The 21,209-nt window shown below is 40.4% G+C and overlaps 1 protein-coding gene across 1 annotated transcript in view; it reads left to right on the top strand.

Moving 5' to 3' along the window:
• Nucleotides 1-19,613, top strand: part of STARD9 (StAR related lipid transfer domain containing 9) — a gene marked incomplete at its 5' end in the record, with an annotated part of 117,701 nt that extends 98,088 nt beyond the window's left edge. Inside the window, 11 exons of the mRNA XM_075713029.1 lie at nucleotides 59-11,278; nucleotides 12,105-12,302; nucleotides 13,102-13,285; nucleotides 14,703-14,849; nucleotides 15,492-15,597; nucleotides 16,204-16,346; nucleotides 16,977-17,041; nucleotides 17,131-17,336; nucleotides 17,745-17,824; nucleotides 18,246-18,404; nucleotides 19,512-19,613. Coding sequence (XP_075569144.1) covers nucleotides 59-11,278; nucleotides 12,105-12,302; nucleotides 13,102-13,285; nucleotides 14,703-14,849; nucleotides 15,492-15,597; nucleotides 16,204-16,346; nucleotides 16,977-17,041; nucleotides 17,131-17,336; nucleotides 17,745-17,824; nucleotides 18,246-18,404; nucleotides 19,512-19,613 — 12,610 coding nt within the window. The remainder of the gene's footprint in view (nucleotides 1-58; nucleotides 11,279-12,104; nucleotides 12,303-13,101; nucleotides 13,286-14,702; nucleotides 14,850-15,491; nucleotides 15,598-16,203; nucleotides 16,347-16,976; nucleotides 17,042-17,130; nucleotides 17,337-17,744; nucleotides 17,825-18,245; nucleotides 18,405-19,511) is intronic.
• Nucleotides 19,614-21,209: the final 1,596 nt, after the last annotated feature.

Consider the following 21,209-nt stretch of genomic DNA (forward strand, 5'->3'; position numbering starts at 1 on the left):
GTTGTTAAGTACATTATTCAAGCAAGGATTGGGCTTTATTTCTTCTTTATTTCCACAGTTGTTTGTTGAAGAGGGAGACTGTCTCAAAATTATCTACCTCACCAAATACTGATCAATGCTGTGAAGGCAGTACAACAGGGAGGTTGTCATCTGTGGAATATCTTTACAGAAGAGGTAAAGACGTTTCTGGGAGTGATGACCTTGCTGATGAAAAAGGGATCTCCTTTTCAGTTCAGAGGCAGCTAACTGAAAAACAAAACCCATCTTCATTTGGAAATAAAAAAGGAGCAGAAAAAGACTCTAATGATTCAGCTATCATGGCTTATATCAATAAAAATGATCAAAAAATTGAAAAGTTGGATGACAACCCAAGGCAAGCTGGATCTCAAAACCAGACCACTAAAGGTTCCTCTCCTGATCTTTTTAAGGAGAGAGATCAGCCTGAAACCTTTATTACAGGGACAAGAATGACGAAAGCAAAGGTGCTAGGAGATTTAAGTCAGCCCGCAAGTAGCAATCTAGAACAAAATGGAGCTCAGGTATCCAATAAAAACACTAGAATGGATATCAATGGAAAAGGCCACAGGTTTTCTCCAGAAAACTTTCCTAAAGAAATGAAGAAAACAGTGTATGGAAACCTACCGTCAGTGCATCTAAACCAAACAGCCAAGAACTGGAAGAGAGAGCCAAACTCAGCCTTGCCAAGTCATGAGAAATCATCGGTGGAGCAGCAAGAATTTCTGATGGTGGCAACATCAGTAGGAAATCTCACTAAGGTGAACACACAGGCACCGCTCTCTTATGTTGAAAAAAAGTGGCACAGTGCTGAGATGCTAAGTGCTGGAGTGTCCAAAACAGCCACAGATCTACTGGGGAACTGGCAAGAGGATGATGAAAATGAGATTTCTGATACTGACAGTTCCTATTCTGTAGATTCTCTCTCCTGCGCTTATGCAAAAGCTTTCACAGAGAAACTGAAACAAGAAGATTTTGACAGAAATAAATGTCTTGCCAACCCAGAAGATTCTGAGAGTGATGACAGTCAAATGTCACAAGACTCTCTGGTAGAAAAGGAAAATAAAGCCAAAAAGCAAAATAAAAGCCGATTTCACAAGTCAAAGGCCCACCATGAGCCAGCTAAGCTTTACAAAAGCAGAACTGACCACCATATTTCATCTTTGGTGACATCATATGCATCTCGTAGAAGACTGGGAAAGTCTGAAAGAAGCTTTTCTCTGGACAGCTTAGCTGATGGGGAAGAGATGCCAGCAGAAGATCCAGTAGAAGAATCCAAATCTGATTCATCTGATGAAGTGCCAGCAGAGATTTTTTGGAAGTTACAAATCCCTAGATCACCAGCTGTACAAACTGAGGAAGACCATGAGTCCGATACCTGCGACAGAGATACAGAAACGACAAATTATGATCTGAAGCTGAGCAGATCCTTTTATTTGGACACTAAACCACAGCCTGCTTCTAGTAATGCTTGCAAGCAGTTGCTGAAGGGGACAAAAGTCTCCTTTGTAGAACAAGAAAGGTCTCTTGATAGAAAACTGTATTACACAAGTGGAAATCCTTTGCTTACTACTGATGCTTGGTCTTCCTGTGACTCAAAGGCTGACATCAGCAGCCCCAGAATAAGAGCACCTTCTTCCCATGAAAATTTGGAATTTCAAGAAGCTCATCTGTGCTCTTTGAGTAAGCCAGAGTTTTGGCTGAAGAAAGATGATCTAAAGCAGTCAGCTGCTGAAGTTTCTTTTGTTTCTGGCTCTAAGCAGATACGCAGCATCACTCATTTATCACATCGTGTAAACGAAATAAACACAGTTTTCTCCTCTGACACATCAGAAATACCTTTACCTGAAACAACAACAACTGCAAGCAGAGTTTCTGAGAGTGTATCATTAAATAAGATTCTTAAGGGATGGACAAACTCTGATGAAAATTCTTCCTTGGAATCTCAAGATGTAATGTCCTCATTTGTCAGCTCAGTAGGACCAAGCTCCTCTTTTGTTCCTATTTCAGCAAAGCATGATTATTATGAACATTCAAGGTCAAATCATCCTGAACAAGAACAACTGAATGAGTTACCTACTTATAGGTCTACCACTGAATGCACACAAACATTCAGCTGTTTGGAAAGGGCCTCCACTGCAGACTGCTTGTCACTGGTATCTAGGAAAGAGGAGGATTCTTTCCCCACAACTCATCCAGAGCTGCCAGAAGATCACAATCTGAAAAAACCATGTTTTATTTCTGTGTTGCCTATGCACATTTTGGAGCAGAGAAATGGCTGTGTAGAAGCAGATTTAGAAGATGACATCTTCAGAACTTTTGAAAAAGATGACCTCGATGATGACTACAGTAACTTGATGACAAAATCAAGTATGACAGATTCAGGCAGCGGAAGTGCATCTGTCAGTGCACCTGCTGCTGAACCTTCTACAGGACTTGCTCATAATATGATCTCAACACAGACATCTGCAGTAAAACAAGTCCAATTTGGAAACCATGGGCAGCTTTTTCCAAGAAGGGAGATAAGAACACGTTGTGGTGAAGGTTTCTTTCTCAGTGACTTAACGAATAAGAACTGCTCTCTAGTAAACAGTTACGAGCTTCAGCCATTGGCTGGACAAGGAGCAGAATCAGCTTTTACGGTAGGTCTCCTTAGATCCGGGGAGAGTAATTTGGAAACAATGCAAGAAACGGATTATGAACAAATATCTGCAGAAGAAATAACAACAGAGACAGATTTTTCTTCACAGAATACAACATATCAACGTGACCCTTTAGTTGTTGCTCACAGTGCAAGTTACGACCAATCTGCAACACCAATAGAGACGTCTCAAGAAGAGATTATCTGTATGGAAACAAGCACAGATAGCTTGGCAGAGATTGCGCCAGAGGTGCCTTCATTCAGAGATAATGAAGAATACGAACCAAAGGATGAAGGCTTGTCTTCACTGAATCATTATGAATTCAAAAGCAAACCTGTTTCAAAAAATTATTCCCGTGAATGTGCTCTAGCAGACAGTCGGGCAAGTTGCTTATCCCAACAAATTTCAGAAAATTCTACATTATGCATTGATAATAATATAAGAGAAGAAAGCAGTGAAAGCAAAGAACACAATGTCTTGAATTCTCAGGCTGTAGTTCAGAAAGAATTTTCATCCAAATCTGAAAACTTAGTGGTAAATGAAGTAAGTTATCTCATAGTGAATGTAAATGGCAAAGACACTGAGTCCTTCCCTGCTGCTATTTGTGAGAGTACGAATGATTTTCTCCCAGAATCAAATTCAAGCATATTTTACAAAGCTTCAACAAAAGCTAATCTTTTTCAAAGTGCATCTGAGACTGAAAATTATGATAAACTGTTGGAGCATATCACAGCAGTGAAAGGAGATTGCGATGTTACATCTAATCTGACTGTGGAAGTCAGTGCCACAGAAGGTTGTGACGTACGTTCTGGCTGCCTTTGCACAACATGCTCTTCAAAATCAACAGGGCAGAAAAACAGTACGCATAAGACGACTGACATTTCTGTGGAATTTGATGGAACCATTCTCTTGGAAACAGAAACACAGAACAAATCTTTACTTGAATCAAGAGAAGAGAAAGAAGCCTTTTTTGAAAGTGATTGCCCAGAGGATATCTTACTTGTTGAAGATGATGTAAACTCAGAGTCGGGAAGAGTATCTGAATACAACACAAATACATCAGCTACTGTTTCTCAAGAGGAGAGTCCATATATAAATAAAGAATCCAAGTTTTTAAGAAACCCAGAAACCAATCCAGAAGAACCTATGGTTCCTTATCAGAATACAAAAGCAAACACTGATGAAGAAATAACAAAATCAATCAATAGTGTAATCAACTTAGAAAAAAATGCATTGGAAATTAAATCCAGACAGATTGAAAGTTTACCTGACTACCCAGTAGCCAAAATCCAAAGTGTAACTGAAGACAGGAGTGGAGAGGATTTTAAAGGCATTAGTCTATCTCAGAATCCAAAGAAACCTATTGATAGTGTAGCTTGTGAAGTTCAGTGTGAGTTTTATACAAATCTGTGCCTGACACGTGAAGAGGTAGAGAAGGATGAACTGCAGGTAGCCAGCACCGGGGTAGAACACACTCCGGAATCAAAAGCACTCATGCATTCTGGCAGCCAACTTGAAACGAGCAGCTTTTGCCAAAAAGAAAAAAGTGAGAAAATAGAAATAGGTATTTATTCACCAGAGTTTTCTGTTGCTCCCAAAACCACTCCTTCAGCTGTGCACTCCCACACAACAGGGATTGCTCAGAATACTTCAGGCTTCCTTGGTACTTGTGAAATATCAAGGAAGATGAACAGAACAGTAGAAAATGTGTTTAATACAGAGGACGTAGCTGCAACGGTACTAATCACAAGTAGGCAAGGAAATATTTTAGCAAAACCTGAAAATGAAGAACAAGTAAATTCTAGCAACTTAATTGAACATTGTGTACCGAATTGTTTGCGCCAGGAAGGCAAGGTTAATGAATGTGAAATGGCTGGGACTGAAGAACAAATTATCATGACAAACACTGAGGGGCTGATTATTACGAGGCAAGAAGTCATACGCACAGATGAAAATGTTTTATTTACTGAAGAGTCTCCAGCTCTCCATCAGATGTATTGTGACAGAGATGACAAAGAGGAAATTTTAAATCAGTTTAAGATCCCTGAAAGATACCTGACAGCTTCAGGACTAGAACAGAATATACCATTAGAAGATGATTCAAGATACCTGAATCATACTGAAATAAGTGAAGATCATGGCTCAGTGGACTCTATTACAGAAACAAGAAATGCAGTCATGAAAGATATCGATGCATATGAATATTCAGTTGATGATAGTACTGGTAATGACCAATATAGAATTGAACAAGAATTTAAAAGTCTCCACATTAAAGAGGACAGCCATACGTATATGAGTTGCTTTATGCAATATCCTGAGCGTGGCACATCAGAAAACTTGAATGTAAGTATCGTTAGAAAAAGACCTGATATTTGTGAATTGGATCCAGTAGGCGCCAGTGTTGAGGAGGAGAAAGTGCATTTGATTAATCTAGTAGAAATGGCTAAAACGGAGAAAGAAAAGCAGACGTTTGTAGAAAACACAGAGGAGGTAGAACTGATCATTTTACAAAACCTGAACGAACTATTCCCTGAGAACAAAGGCAGCTGCCAAATGACACAAGATGACAGCAGATTAAAAGAAATATTAAGAGAAAGCCAGTGGGTGTCTACCAGCTTTTCTAGAAATAATGAAGATATCAGCAAGCAACAAAATCCAGCAGCAACACTGAAGTCTACTGAAAAAAACCAAGAAGATTCACTTAAAAACTCCCCATGCCAGTCTGTAAATCACCTTTTATATCTTGGAGTGAGTGATGATTCCCATCTTGTTCAAGATGTTCCCACTGCATTGAAAGGACATACAAAACCATCTAACAGAAGTGTTGAAACTGGAGCTGTTCTGCCTTACTATGAAACATTAATGGAGAGTGAGGTCTGTGTTGGTACGCCTGTTACAGTCAACAAAATGGGAGAAGACAAATATCTTTCTGATAAAACACAGAGCAAGAATGTAACTTTTCTGCCAACCAGGACCACACAGGACAGGCAGGAGGAAGAATCCTTTGTATTTAACAATGCACCTGATTATGCCGTATCTGGGGAACCTGTCAATGAGAACAGCTCTTCCACTCCCTACAGTGCAGTTGGTCCTGAGTCTGAAACTGTTGTACTTCAGCAAGGGGTCACAGTAAACCCATTTACCTTGGAAAAATCAGATTCTATAATTCAGGATGTTAACAACACTCGTGAAGAACACAGTGTGGATTTAATGGTTAATAAACTATCAAAAGACTGCCTTAATTCCATAGAAGATACAGCTCAAGAGGAAAAGGGTACCACTGTGCCTGATTCACTGCTCTCAGACAATTCAAACCTGCTTTCTTCTTCAGAGAAAGAAGTGATGGAAGACATTGGGAGGGAGGGAATGCATTCTTTACTAGAAATCCCTTCGCAAAAAATGTCTCACGATATTAACACAACTACGATAGTACTTCACTCAGGGAGTTTATCACAGCATGATGAGAAGGAGAAATTTATAAGCGCAAGCTATACTACAACAGACAGTAAAAATGAAAATGCAAAGTTTCCTGGTGTAGCTGGATATCAGCGTGAGCCCAGAGAAAATCAGGGACATGGGACTTCTGAAGAGTGCTGCATAGAACAACTGGGCAGTACTGTTTCTGAGAACTCTTCAACCATTTCAGAAGGCCTGAACAAATCTCCATGGGAAAATCCGCATTATAGTAAAGAGTTTCTAAATTATAATAGGAACTCGGGCACTTCTGAATGTTCTCCTGGTCTCCTGAATCGTCCAGCATCATCTGCAGATGTTTTGATTGCCAGCAATGGAGGCAAAGGTAACAACGATGCTGTTTTCTCTGAAGAAACAAAATACTTTGAAAGAGAATCAACTGATTTAAGTGTATCTGTAAATTTCCCTGATATTTCTCAAAAAGGAGATGAAAGGAAAAATAATTCTGCAGTTGCAGAGGCCACATATGCTCAGAATAATAAGCTCCCTGAAAAAGTTGTGGGAACAGATCAAAAGGAGAAAATAATTCAAGGTTCTTTCCAGAATTGCAATGACACAAAAGAAAATAAAATTCATGAGTACTCAGAACACTACAGTAACACGGTGACTGTATCAGAATCGGGCTCGCTTACTTTTCAGAGCCGAGGACAGACTGGCAGTAAAGAATCAAAGTCTCTTCCATCCTACTTTGCAGAAGATACTCCAACTGATACACCATTCCAAAGCTCCAAGAACTTCAGTGCTTTTGACACTTCTTGTTTACTTGATGACTCAAAATCTCTAATATTTAGTCAGCTTGAGGACTCAATTCAAGACACTTTTTTGACTGAGCAAGTGTCTTCCAGTTCTGCAGATGTGTGCTCTGTAAAAGATTTTTCCCAAGCATTTGCAAGTGTCAATCACCCATCCTTAGTGCCATTTTCAGAATCTTCTTTAACAGCAGATATAGGCCATGGCGAAACTGGCACATACGATATTTCACATACAAGTATATTGAAACACTCTCCATTTGCTGTTTTGCAAATACAAGACACTCAGTCTGATAAGGCTGTGGTATTCGATGAGCCAATACGTGCTTCAGGAAGTATTTTACTTTCTCTTGCAAAAGAAAACAGGCATTGTCCAGTATCAGACACAGACTCTACTTCATATAAGAATTCTACTGTAGATGGGGAACCTGTATATGGAAGTAATCGTAAAAAATTTGACAATGACATAAAAGTTGATCAGCACCACTGGGGTAAAGTTCCACCACAAGAAGCTTGCACAGAACACACAGAGAAAGTACTAAATGATAATTCTCTTTTACTACCATCATCACCTTTTTGGGATCCTGGAAGGGCAATTCTTGATAAAGAGGGACAAATGAGAAAAATACCTAACAGAAATGAGGAAGAACTGCATTCAAATGCTGAGGCTGAACATTTTGCAGTAAAGACAGAGCACAGAAAAACGTTAAGTAGAGAGCCTGTTGAAAAGCAAGCTAATGTATCCTCAAATTCTGCAAATGAATTAATAGGCTCAGAAGTTACAGTGTTGGAAAATCTGTACCCAGGAGATGTTGATGTGGATCCTGAACACACCTGCGATTCATTTAGTCCAGCATGTCCCACACACAGCAGAAGCACTGATCCCAGACGACTCTATCACACTGTCCTGGGTTTTGAAAAAAAACCTGCAGATCTGCAAGATAATTGCCAGTATGTGCCTACAGGTGAACAGGTAGAACAGGTGCCACATAGAACAAATACAGATGGTAGAAAGGAGATTTTACTTTGCAAAAATAATACAGGTTCAAGCGTTGATAGCCCTGCTGCTGATGCCGATGCAGACAATTGTTCAGCAACGGGAGATGCTGTAATGAGGAATAAGACTCTGAAATCAGAAAGACTGAAGTTTTCTATAATGAGTAATGAAAGTACCTCCGTAAAGCTTTTACCAGAAAACCATGATTTGCCTCCTCAAGAATCCAAACTGGTGCAATTCAGGAGCAAAAGATCACATTCTACTACACAGAATACAAAGAGCTGTAAACAAAGTGAACAGAGACCTTATTTACAAAGTCACAGGCTATCAGCCCCAGCTATTGCTGTCTTCTCTGATATAGAATATACTTTGGAAGCTTCACCTAAGGCAGATCCTTTGTTATATTCTGCATCTAAATCACTACAAGATTTAAATATGAGTGTAGAGCCTCCATCACCAACTGAAGATGATCTTCACGGAATTGAAAGATTTTCAAAGCAGCAATCAAAGAACTTCCTAGAGGTGAAATCTAAACCCAGATTTCAGCAAAGAATGGCACAAACTAAGAAGTTTGCAAACTGTGATCCCAAAAATTTACAAAATTTTGCAGCAAGAACCCAAAGCAGCCAGTCTTTAAAAGACTGTACTACTCAGTCTCCGTCATCCTTACTGCACGCAGCTCACAGTCCTGTGGGTGCGGAAGCAAATGTCCATTCAAAGAGCAGTTCTGTAGCTCAGTGTAGCGAAGGGAAAGTTGAAGAAGCTGGATACGAGCCAGAAGCAGATTTATTTTTGCAAGACAATAAAGATACAATGCATTTTAGTTCAAGTGATATCAACCCATATATTCATCCATGGCAACAAGATGGATCATGCAAGATTGGCTGGAAACAGTATGTTTTTGGAAGTGCAAGTGATGTCTCTTGCAATCAAATTCCTTTAAACCTGGAAAATCGTAAAGTTATGAGATGTTCCAGTGTAGACAATGGATTGAATTCTCAAAATTCTCCTTTTCATTCTCATCTCAGTTCATATGCTACTGCAAAAGTTTTATCGAGCACTTTAAGCAGCATTGAAGGTCTTCAAGGATGGGACAATATCAGACAAGATTTTCAATCTGCATACTCAAGTGTCAGTACCAAGCAGTACAGCAACGTATCCAGTGAAACATTGGAAACTAATCCAGAAAATAACACTGCTGAATTTGAGAATCCTTCTGCACAACCTGGTAACTCTTCAATGCAGGTTGATGAAATTGTACTGTTATATCCTTCTGAGTCTGAAAGGTCTTCCAAAAAACTACCAGGGATTACATGTGAGCAGGGAACACAAACAGCAACTACAGGAAGGTATAAAAGGCAGAGAAGACATCAGAGAAGCTATACGGATGTTTCTGCAAGAAAGCAGGAAACAAACAGAGATTTATTTCGTCAACCACCTTCTTGGACAAGCATGCAGAACTTGTCTATGCATCTGTCGCAACTTCTTCAGAACACTTCTGAGCTGCTGGGAAACCTCTCCCAACAGAGTATTATAGATAATGAGCAGAATGCCAAAGTCAACCAAAGAGGAACTGAAAAGGCTGTAAAGGCTACTAGATCAGATAGCTGCACTCAGACTACAGCCGATGTAGGCACTCAAACTGAGATTTTGGAAAAACCTCCAAGCAAACATGAAGAAAAACAAGTGGAGGCAAAAATGGAAAATGAATTGAGGGCAGCTCAGGCAGTAAACATTGATTGGAAAGGAATAGGTGCTGATGCAGTAGGTAAGATTCCCAAAAGGAAAGAGGAAACACTCTCTCTTGAAGAAAGAATACAAGAACGAGCAGGGATGAGAAATCTGGGCAATTCTGACTTCCATGACAGTCTTGACAGCATTTTGACAGACTCCTTCATGCGTCTGCCTCTCTTACCCAGAAACTCCACTCCTGTCTTAGATTTTCAAAAATCAATAAATGCGCAGCAGAATGTTGCTTCGGCTAGTACGGGAGGTTCATCTGTCACAACATCTTCGCTGAGTTCAGGGCAAGATGGTTCTTCATGCACTGTAGTTAGCAGCCCTACTAATAGCACCTCTCAGTCTCCAGCATCTTACGCTCAGGATAAAAGAAATGCTGTTCCAGCAGAAAGAAAATTTTCTTACAAAAACACCCTGCTAGTCGACAGGGCCTCTTCCCCTATTCTTACTCTTAGTGCTAGTCCGAGCAGCCAGACTGTTTTTAGCAAGTCTGTCTGCCCTATTAAGGAACCTCTTGGATATTCCCGTGATGCTTCAAGTCCCCTTCATCACCACAGAAAGCAGAGGGCAGGTGCGCAGTCCAGCATGCAACCACATGTGGACAATTTTTCACAGACAGAAACAGACAGTGAATCTAGTGCTTCTAGAGGACATAAGGGCGTAAGAAAGAAATCCGGAAGTTTCTCAGATAAGAAAGCAGCCAAAGAGCTTTTAGGACAGGATGGTTCAAAAGACTTGGAACAACAGCATAGACTCACACTTGACACCCACACTACCATTTGTGCAAAACGATTGTATCACTCGAGTAGTATGTTGGAGGTGTCGGGCCACAGGGAAGTTTTAACAGGTGATCTCAGAGACTGCAGTCCGCTGGCACGTTCGCTTCGTTGTACGTATGTCACGAGGGGAGGAAGAGGTTCAGCTGGAATCGGGCTCGAAAAATACGTTGGTAATTCTGATACTGCTTTGATTCGTAACTACTCACCTCCAAATGCTGACTTACTTTTTAATCAAAAAATTAGTGCCACTTGTTCAAGTAAGACAAATGCTGGCACATCCTCAGAACCTCTGGTAGAAGCATCTTCTCTACAATTTCACGATTTCTGGAAAAATGAAAACAGCTGCCCGCCCCCGCTCTCTGATGTGAGCGACGCGCAGACTTCCTTCCCAGACGACAATACAGATTCTGTCACTGAAAGTGAATGTGACACTGAAATTCCTCTCAACAAAAATACTACTTTTGCAAAGCCTTACAGGCCTCGGAGCTACAGTCTCCGTGACTTACCCATACACAATAAATTTAGCAACTGGTGTGGTGTTAAGGGCAGCCCTCCTCTGTCATTACTCAGCTTGAGTGGCAGTGCGACCGATTTACGAAGTCAGGCAGAAAAGAGACCTACGAGCACAGGAGCGACAGAAATGGAAGGGAAATCCCAGCTTTGTGACAGCAGGAGCAGAGAGATCGAGAGACTTCAGAGAGAGCGTGCTCAGATCATGTCTGGCATTCACCTGGACCTGCATCAGCACCCCCTCACTGTGGAACTGACGGAAGCAAAGCTCAATTACGGCATCGGGGAAACGGATGCCCTGCTGAGGGTCCTGCAGAGCGGGACTGTAGATGACCTGGTGGCGATTCCGGTGAACCAGCAACTTTATGAAAGGTACATTATTTAAAGTAGCGTTGTATTAAGTATTTTGAATTGCACTCCATGCAGCATAAATAACATTTAGTGATGAGCACTTAATCACTTAGTCACACTGAGTGAACTACATGTGAAGAGATACGGTATTAACCTTATAATAAGTTAAATATATAAGTATCACAGTTAAGTGATGCATTTAAGACAAAATTTGGGGGTTACTTCAAGAAAATAGGGAAAAGTACAAGATTCGGTCTAATTCAAATCTAGTGTCACCCCGCTCTGAAAATTTCTGGCAGCTGTGAGAGTGATCATGTGTACCTGGTGATCATGGCAATATATTTCATTGATTTACTGCAATGCAAAAATAATTGATACATCCTATTTATGGGAATATCTCATTCATGCCTCTGTGAATAAATGCTGCTGTATGAATATGCAAAAACAAATTTTAAAAATCCATAAATATATAAAATAAATTATGAAAAAAATAAAGATCCCAGATTCTTGTCACTGGATTATAGAACTCTGTTTAGGAAGTTGTTGTAACTAAAAAATTTAGAAGTAGCTACCTTAGTCTCCATCCTCAGTTTGCCTCTCAGCCATTACAAGCAGTAACCAAGACCCTCTTATGCATTTCCTACTGTTATAAAAGCAGTGGAGTTTTAGAATTTCTGCATCATCTGTCAGCATGTGGCCAAAGAGGTATTTGCAAGGGGAGTGTATGGTATTAGATTCCTGTAAATTTTACATTACAAAGCTACCTAATATTTAAGTGTTTTTAAAAAATCAGAAAATGCAACATTGCAGGGTGCATTTTGTAGCTCTAATCATGTTTCCCTGCCAGACACATGAGGACTATTGAAACTCTGAGGAAGGAAAGAGAAAAAAGGCTGCAAAGATACCAAAGAAGCCGGAGTCTGAGTCCTCAAAAGCATCTGAGTCTGTTGCAGACGCTGGATGCAACTCAGAGGGATCTAGATCTCCCCAGCAGACGCCGAGAATATCTGCAGCAACTGAGAAGAGATGTGGTGGAAAATACCAGGTAGGACATTATAAACCTCTCTTTTGGCCTGATGCACATTAACAGTGTTCACAATGGGTGCACATTAGTGGTTCTCACTGACATCTGAGACTTCTGTGGCAGAAGAATTCCTCTCAATGTGGAAGTGTTAAACTTTGGGATAGAAAGTGCTTTCAGGAAAAACGCATGCCTGATTTCAGAAAACATTCATTAAAATTTTCCGTCTAGCTTATTTCAGTCCATAACAAGTGTCTTAATTTATTTTATGTGTATGATGTATGGGGACAGCCAAGTATTCAGTCTTGACTCATTATAGACCAATCTGTCCTCTTACTCCTTCACTAACTTAAAAGCCACATGAAATAGTTACGTTTCATGTTAAATATCAAAGAAGTTCTGCAACCCTTCACCATTTAGAATTTGAGTTTCTCATCCCCCACCATATCCCTTAAATGACTTTTGCTTCCTTTGTGGTAGGTCAGGAGACAGTTATTTTTCCAACACAATTATTTTGCGTGTGATATGCCAAAGCAGTAACCTTAGATTATACAGAGAGCTGACTTAGAAACCAGTGCAATTGCTGGAGTAATCTCAGTGGTAAACTGGGCTTGGAATCTGAATAATTTTCCAAGGTTAATGTCCATGCGGCCTTTAGTGAGCAAATAGAAACTTCATTTGGAGGATAATGTTGTGGTTTTTAAATGCTTTTCTGGCAAATTTTCCTGTTCCGTGTTGAAAGATGATTTTCCTATGGTATTTTGTCAGGTGACCCGATTTCAAGTAATTATGTGTGTTTTCCCCCACTTACCTATCCTTACAGAGTTCAAGAACCAAAAAGAAGAAGCATTCAGCATCCTTCAGACATTGAACTGTTGCTCCGAGACTACCAGAGGGCACGAGAGGAAACCAAAACTGAAATTGCACGAGCTAGAGACAAACTTCGGGAGAGAGCTGAGCAAGAAAAAAGGCGTATACGGGAGCAAATATTTTCTCAGTTACAGAAGGTGAGCATTATAGAGGAAACCATAATGCATTATTCACATCGATGCATTTTTTTTTTTAAAAGAAACCTTTCCATGGCTAAGTAATTCTCCTGTTTGATACACATCAGCGTAGAAAAACCAAAGAATTAAATGCAGATTTGTGCTTTAAAAAATCGCAGTAATACTGAACTGATAATTCTCCTGTTTGATACACATCAGCATAGAAAAACCAAAGAATTAAATGCAGACTTGTGCTTTAAAAAATCGCAGTAATACTGAACTGATACTGTTCATGCTTCTGGACTACATCTTCCTGAAGCTATGTTTTATGTACAAGAAACTCCTAATGTTTTCTCATTGGATCGAGCTTACACAGCCATCCTGTGGGGCATCTGCCCACCCTATGGAAGTTTTGCTAAGGTAAACTGAGTTTATTTCAGTATATACTTAAACACAAAGGCCTTCATTCTTTCCTTTTTTTCCGTTTCTCTTTGTAGGTTGTCCTCTGTGTCTGTATTTGTCCTGTCCCTTTGGTTTTGCTTCTGCACTTTGTTACCCATTACCCATACCCTTTGTTGCACTGTCCCAAGTCTGTGCATTTGTCTCCCGGATGCAAGGACAATACCTTGTTAGGATGGGTCTGTTCTGCCCGGTTTCTGACTATACTTTCATGCAGTAGCAGCTTCAGTCGTAGCTGCGGACCTCTCCTCATACGTGTACATGGTGCAAAATGTGGTGAACACTCATTTCATCGCTCTGCACCCTTTAGGGCACCTCGAATTCAGGCACCTCCACTGGATGACTGGATCTTACCACGTCTGCTGCTGTATTTTTCTTGTGAAATGCGGACGTACTTCACCTGAGTTGGAAAACCAAACTTAAAACTGCCCTTGAAAGTATAAATAATCTTGAAGTTCTCAGTATTTTAAGTAATTTTTATTTCATTTTCTGAGCTGGCATTGAGTAGTTGCATTGGTTAAAGTAGAACCTTCAGTTTTTAACAACTACATTTGACCAGCAAGTTAAGTCAGGGGCTACTCGAGAAGTAGGCAGAGAGCAACAAACGGGACTGAAAAGAGATCTTTTTTTAAACTTCTCTTTTCCCTTCAAAAGACCCTAGCATTGGTTTGATAGCCCGGACTCTCGTATGTGAAGAACAGCAGCAGCAGAAGCTGCATTTTCCCCGACTGCCAGGTTTTACAGGGTGATTTGCTCTGCGGCTTACACAATCTCAGTCTTTCAAACAAGCCCGCTTATGTAATACTTTCTGTATGGCAACAGCTTTTGTCCTGTCAAACCCTCCTTGAAAGAAATTGGACTTCTTTAGATTAGTCCTCTTTCATCTTTCAGTGGCATTATTGATTTGACTAGCTGTTGTGCAAGGTAAGTTTTGTGGGTTTTTTTTTGTTTGTGATACTGTGGTACCTACCTACTACAGGAAGAAGCAAGGCTGAAGACTCTCGCAAGCACAAGCACTTTATGTACAGACTCCAGCCTCAGCCTCTCCTCTGGCCCAACGTCTGGTTACAACAGCAGTAATGCTGCTACGTACGCTGCAAGTAACCTCAGCAGCCAGGAGGGACAGGTGAGAAACAACTGCCCTGCGAGACTGTCGTCTCCTGATGCTTCAACAGTAACAGAGAGAATGTAGGAACAGAAGCCTTTCTTGAGATGGTTCGTATTCTGTCACCGCTATCAAGCAGGACAAATTTGTGTCACTAGAACACAGAGGGGGTGACATGGAGCGGAGGAAGCATTACTGTGTAATTGCAAAGGACAGTGACACTTTTATTTTTCCGAGTGGCTTTTTTTTTACACTCTCATAAAAACGAGATAGTGTTAGTAGTGTCAGTAATGCCACTATCTGCCAAATGTTTTGGAAACAACAAGCCTTTTCTTGTGATAAACCAGAACCTCGTATTCTCAGCATGCCTCCCTCAATGATGCATACGTTGACTTAAGAGTTTGTGTGTGTGAACATGAACTTTCCTGATGGTACTTTCTGGAGTATGCACCTATGCTAGCTCCTCACACTTGGTTTGCTAAACCTCCTGAGTCGAGCTATCATTTCATAACCAGGGGAAAGGCAAAGGAGTTACCTTACGATAAAGAGAAGCTTCCAACCTTGTAAGGCAGATTTGCTACGAATACTCCGCTTGCTATGTAACATAATTTATTTTTCCCAGTTCACACCAAAATCTCCCACTTCTGCTGCTCTTCTCATCAGGTTTCTTCTGGAAATGCTTTGCTTTCAAGAGATACACGAGGTCGTTCAGCTGTTAGAAACAGTCAGCTTTATGTGTTAGAGCAACTACAGAAGGATTCAACACTGGGTAAGTAAAACATACATCTGCTCATGTTTGAGTTGTATCCCAAAGCTTAATGAGAGTTGTCATTTTTGCAAATCAAAATCTAATTTGTAGGTAGTCTGAGGATGCCCCTACCATTACATGACTTCAGAAAAATAGTCCACCAGTAGCCAGAGCTTGCTCAGAATTTCTTGAAAAAAGTAAATGCTGATTTGGTCCCTCTGAAGTTGGTCTTTTGATGTGGTAACATCAAAGTACAGCGTTCTGAGAGGGTATGGGGGTAATGCTTTGAATGAACCAGGAAGGCCTGGGGGCTAAAACTGCAATGAGTATAGGATTGTACACGCAAGTTCTTAGTTTTACCCTCAAGACTGATGTTGCCTATTCTTCTTTAGGTTATTTTATTAGCTTACATGTGGTAACAACCGTTAAACTTGAGTAAGGCAAGATGTAACTGCAGTGTAATTACCAATACACAGATTGTCTAGACAAGGGATATTATCAGTCCTGCATCAGGATCAGGTGGGTTGGGTGCTCCAGTGGAGGGTTTACATCCTGACAACTGCAGTACAGTGGTGGATTTCCTTTTTATTTTTTTGTATTCCCCTCCGGCTTTTTTGTTTCCTGCAGAAGCCAGCAGAATTCAGCCACCCCTTCCTTCTAGTAGCATCAGCTGTAGGTTCACTCATGGATTAACTATTTCTGTCAGCTCCTCTTCAACAAAAGGATACCAAGATTTATCCAAACATATCTTGGCTAATGCTACCACTGAGGTAAGCAAATAAGCAGAGTTTTCACTTACTCCTAACCCTCCTACTGGAAGTTGTGGCAAAAATGGGTGGGACGAGCCTTGTTGTTCTACACTGTTACCTATTTGCCAGTTAGAGGGAGACACACTGAGCAGTTTTAAATGGTGGGGGAAGGTGAGCCAGGCTGCAGCAGTGGGGGTCAGAAGAGACTGCTGCGTGTTTAGCTGAAACGTTCGAGTGAAGCTGGTGAAACTGCTGAACTCCTCTAGCGTCCAAGAAGTCCTACAGTGCAGGTTTTACGTATCTGCGTATGACAGGATGCGAGTGTGTAGTTAGAAGGAAAGCAGACCAGCTTCGTATTTGAGATAGGTAGAATGACTTCAACATCATTTGGAGAGCCACGCTCCCCATCTCCCATTTTCTCACAGTAGTTTAGGCTGGTATACAGGCTTATCCTCCTTCAGCAGAGAATAAGGCAGGCAAGTCAGTCTGGCTGTTAATACTCCCTAGGGATTACTAGCACTCTAAAACTATTTGTGGTAAAGCCAGCTTAGTAGTTTGAGTAGAAGACAGCGTAGCAGCGTGTACAAGCTGAACACAATTCATAGTTTATACAACTTTCTCTTACCTGTACGTTTGTCATTGTTTTCTAAGGTAATGGCAGCATGCTCTCATAACCTGAGGAATCTCTACACATGCCAAGCAGCAGCTGGTTGGAAGTAAGTTTATGGCAGATCTTTATAAGGGGAGGCCTTTTTGTGTACTTGGCCCTCTTGCGTGCAAAATACCTTTCATTTGTCTTTGCCAGATATCAATGTACAGAAAAAGAGGTGCTGGTTTACTACAAAGTCTTCCCTTCAGCAACAAGGCATGGATTTCTGGGAGCAGGAGTGATAGAAAGACCTCTTCCCTGCGTGTGGGGACTAGTGAGAGATCCTGGCAAACGGCATCTGTACGACAGAACTATCAACACAGCTCGAATACACAGGAAGGTAACCAGCCATATTCAGCTGGGTGAGTATCAACACTAACGAGCAGCCACTGTTACCATTATGTCCTTTCTCAGCTCAGGTTGTCAGCAGCCAGGAAAAAAGTTGTTGTTATTTCATTTCTTCAGGTTTGAGCCAACAAATTTCATTACTTAATGTGGGAACTTCAGTTTTGCAAGACTTTTCCACAGTGAGGATAATATTAAACACATCTCACTGCAGAAGTACAGCTAGAGACAGGGGTTTGTCAAAAGCCAAAATAAATCTTAGGTAGCTTGAAAAAGTATCTTAATGACACATTATAGCATAATAACTAGAGCTCTGCTCTTAGGCAACAAGAAATCAAAATAAAATATGCATGCGCATTTAAGGGGTGGGGAAGTTGTCAAAGCCTAATTTGCCTATTTTTGTTTTTGCGTGGTTTTTTTCACAGTATATTTAGTGACCGATACCTCCCTATGTTACCTAAAGCAACCCCGGGATTTCTGCTGCATTACTGTAGAAGCCAAAGAGGTAAAGTGAACATTGTCTCTGAAGCATAGAGGAGTAATTGTTCTGAACTCATGGTTCAAGGACAAAGGAGAGAAGGAAGGAAAGGCATGCTCGTATTTCCAGAAGCGACAGTGTAGTAGGAAGAAAAGCCACGCTGATACAGCACAAGTGAATTATGTATAAAACCCTCTTGTGAATGACAGCTGTCAACCAAGCCCGGTTAGGCAGTAACACCAGTGTTACACGGTATATTCTGGTTACAAACGTGCATGATTATGACAAAAAATTATTTAATAAAATAACATAAGAAATACAATTTCTTATTAAAAGAGCTCTTTTAAGTAAGTAATATGAGCAATATGCCTCATGGCAAAGAAAGAAAACTTTACTATATGCCTAAAAATTTTTCCAAATTGTCATCTTTACACTTTGTCACATGCAGGAGAATCTGTCTGTCTTGGCTATTCAGTCTGTCTATGATGCATCCATGCCTCACCCTTGTAAAGAAGTGGTGAGAGGGGAGATTTTGCCAAGTGCTTGGATACTGGAACCTGATGTAGTGAATGGAAGAGATATCACCAGAGTTATTTACATGGCACAGGTAAGATTTTTGCTGTATGTCCAACTGTGAATGCAAAAAGCTATTACATATTGGAACACTTAAGAGCTGGTAAGAAACAGAAAATATAATCCTTATGCTACGCTCCATGAAGTTTATGAAGTGACCGTAAAAGTCACGTCTATGTCACACTTATCTAGCATGATGTACAGTAATGCCGAGAGAATCTTGTTAGGATTGTGCTTAAGCACATGATCCCAAGTTTTTACAGCATCTAAAGCTGCTCCCTTGGATACCACAAGTCTTCTGTAAGGATTTATCAGCAATTTTAGTACACTGTGTGTTCTGACATGGATGGTGAGCCAGTATGGAGACAGTCTCGTTTGCATTTTCATCTTGCTGCAGACACCGGAAGTCCATCTTGGGTTATACTATTTTCCAAATGCATGGAAACAGTTGTTAACTTTTTCTAACTAAAGTCATTAATTTTTCACACTTAATAGATACAAAAGAGAAGTCAAGATTAGGATTCCAGTTAAGAAAATCCTGCCATCCATTTATTACAGACTCAGCTGAAAAGTAGGCTCTCTCTGAGACAGTGGTACCAAGTACTTAAAAATGTCCAGAAGAGACTACCATGATGCATATAATTTATTTTGAAGTGCTCACATGAGAGCTAAATGGCATTAGTCCTTTAAAACTTACCTACATGAAACATGTTTTTAAGATACAATTTAAACAAATATTATCTTTAAATTTAGTAATTAGTATACACATTTTACCACACAATGTGTAATGTATACGCATTTTAAAGTTTTATTATGCATTTTATATTGCACTTTAGTATATGCGTATGCATTTTGAGTAACACTGTATCTATCTCAAGCGAGTAATATTTAATCTAAGCTCAAACTCAAAGGCGGTGTGGGTCATACCTGCTGAAAGTAACATCGAATAGCAAGCTTTGAAAGTCTATGGAGTATTGGGAAGGAAAAGATACAAACCACACAGTAATGACAGCATGTGGCTGTAAACTACTTCTGTGCTTAACGTGTACTTGCAACCTCAGAGCTATTCCAGGCTGGAGAATTATTTTGTTCAAAACCAGGTACAAATCCCAACATGCGGCCTTTCTTCCAATTCCTGCAGGTGGATCTTGGTGCCCCGGCTATCCCTGCAAGGCTCCTGAGTTCCATTGCTAAGCGACAGCCTCTGGTGATTGCTCGACTGGCACACTTTCTTGCTAGTTAGTGTTTGGTACAAAACTGGACACATAACAGCAGCTGAAAGCTCACGAAGGGACACAAACATCTGGAAGGGTAATGTAAAATGCTGGCTCATAGGACAATCACAATCAAGCCTCACTTGAGGAGCCTAACCACTAACATTGGACTTTACAAAAGTATAGTTACAAAAATGGATCATTTATTTTAGCCAATGCTGCTCAGAAGAAACCCAGCAAGTTTCATGGGGAACCTGTCCTGGAGACAGCTGTGGAAAACCTCCATGGAACAGCAGGAAGGTGTGCTGTCTCTATAAAGAGCAGAGGGAAGAGACTTTGCTTTACAATAGCCAGCATCTTACATGCAAAAGTGTATTCTTTAATTTGTTTCCAAGGAGCTTCAAAGATCAACCTTTCTTCTTTAAGAAGGTTTAGGCAGCACTGAGAAAAAGGCCACGGAAGCAAGGAAATGCACTACAAACTGGAAACAGTACACATATGGCTTGAGACCTTTTACAAGCTCTTGAGTAGAGCTGCAAAGCCACGTTCTAAGGTTGAGATAAGTATCAAATGCAGAATTCCTAACAGTGCAGATAAAGCATTTAAACTTAGCTAGCTGGCTATACTTCCCCTTGAGAAGGGAAGTTAAACCAGCATGCTATCCACTAGTCATCCTATCGCCCTGGATAGATTTTCCTCTTGTAATTGGCTGACTGCTTGCAGCCAGCGTAAGGTATTTCAGGTTGCCACTACACTATGCAGCATCAGTGGAAACCACCACACCTCAGGATACAGTTTTACTGTGCTGCAGAATTAGGTGCTTTCAAATAAAGAAACCAAACTGACAGTTGTAAACAGTGACGCTTTGTCATTAATAGGGAGTAATACTGAGTAATGAGCTTATTTCTAGAATTTAAATCCTGCAAAGAAGAGTAGCTCCAGCATTTTTCCACAATCGCTTTTTCCATCAGCCATTCCATACCTTCACCCAAATGCATTAAGAGTTGAAAATCTAGCCTGGTCATAGTCTTAATGCACTTTGTTCATTACACAGCCAGCTGTCTCACTGCAGTGAATATAGACTCTTCCCATTCAGTTACCTCATGGTATTTCTGTTGAACTTAGTCCAGCAATCCTGCTGTCAGGCTTTACATGTTTGTTCAACACACACCCTAGTTTGATCACACATTCCTAGAATTAAACAAAAATACAACCAACTCAAGTATCTGAATAACTTCATTTAGTTCTTCAGCACAACGGTAAAGAATCACTATAGATATCTAAGCAATAAAAGCTGCTATGATATGCTTTCTGTAGCTCAAAAAAGCCTACATTGTTCAAGAAGCTGTTGCACTTTAAATCTGTCAAGTGAGAGGTATGTATTCAAGCAGCCACCTTAACCAGAGTCAGCATCTGCTACTTTAACACAGTGACTTTCAGTAAAAGATGCATTTTCCCAGCATACAGTGAAGTTAGCTGCACTTCCCACCTTTGAGTTCAAGAGCCAAGACCACTTTTACTGTATCTTTGCACAGGTGTAATTTTGGCTCTCAGCTTCTACGTTACTTCCTGTTAGTAATACATTAAGTTTTAAAATAAAAGATAATAGCTATTTTAAATTGGTA

The sequence above is a fragment of the Pelecanus crispus genome, chromosome 6, assembly GCF_030463565.1.
Source record: "Pelecanus crispus isolate bPelCri1 chromosome 6, bPelCri1.pri, whole genome shotgun sequence".
In the NCBI taxonomy this organism is placed as follows: Eukaryota; Metazoa; Chordata; class Aves; order Pelecaniformes; family Pelecanidae; genus Pelecanus; species Pelecanus crispus.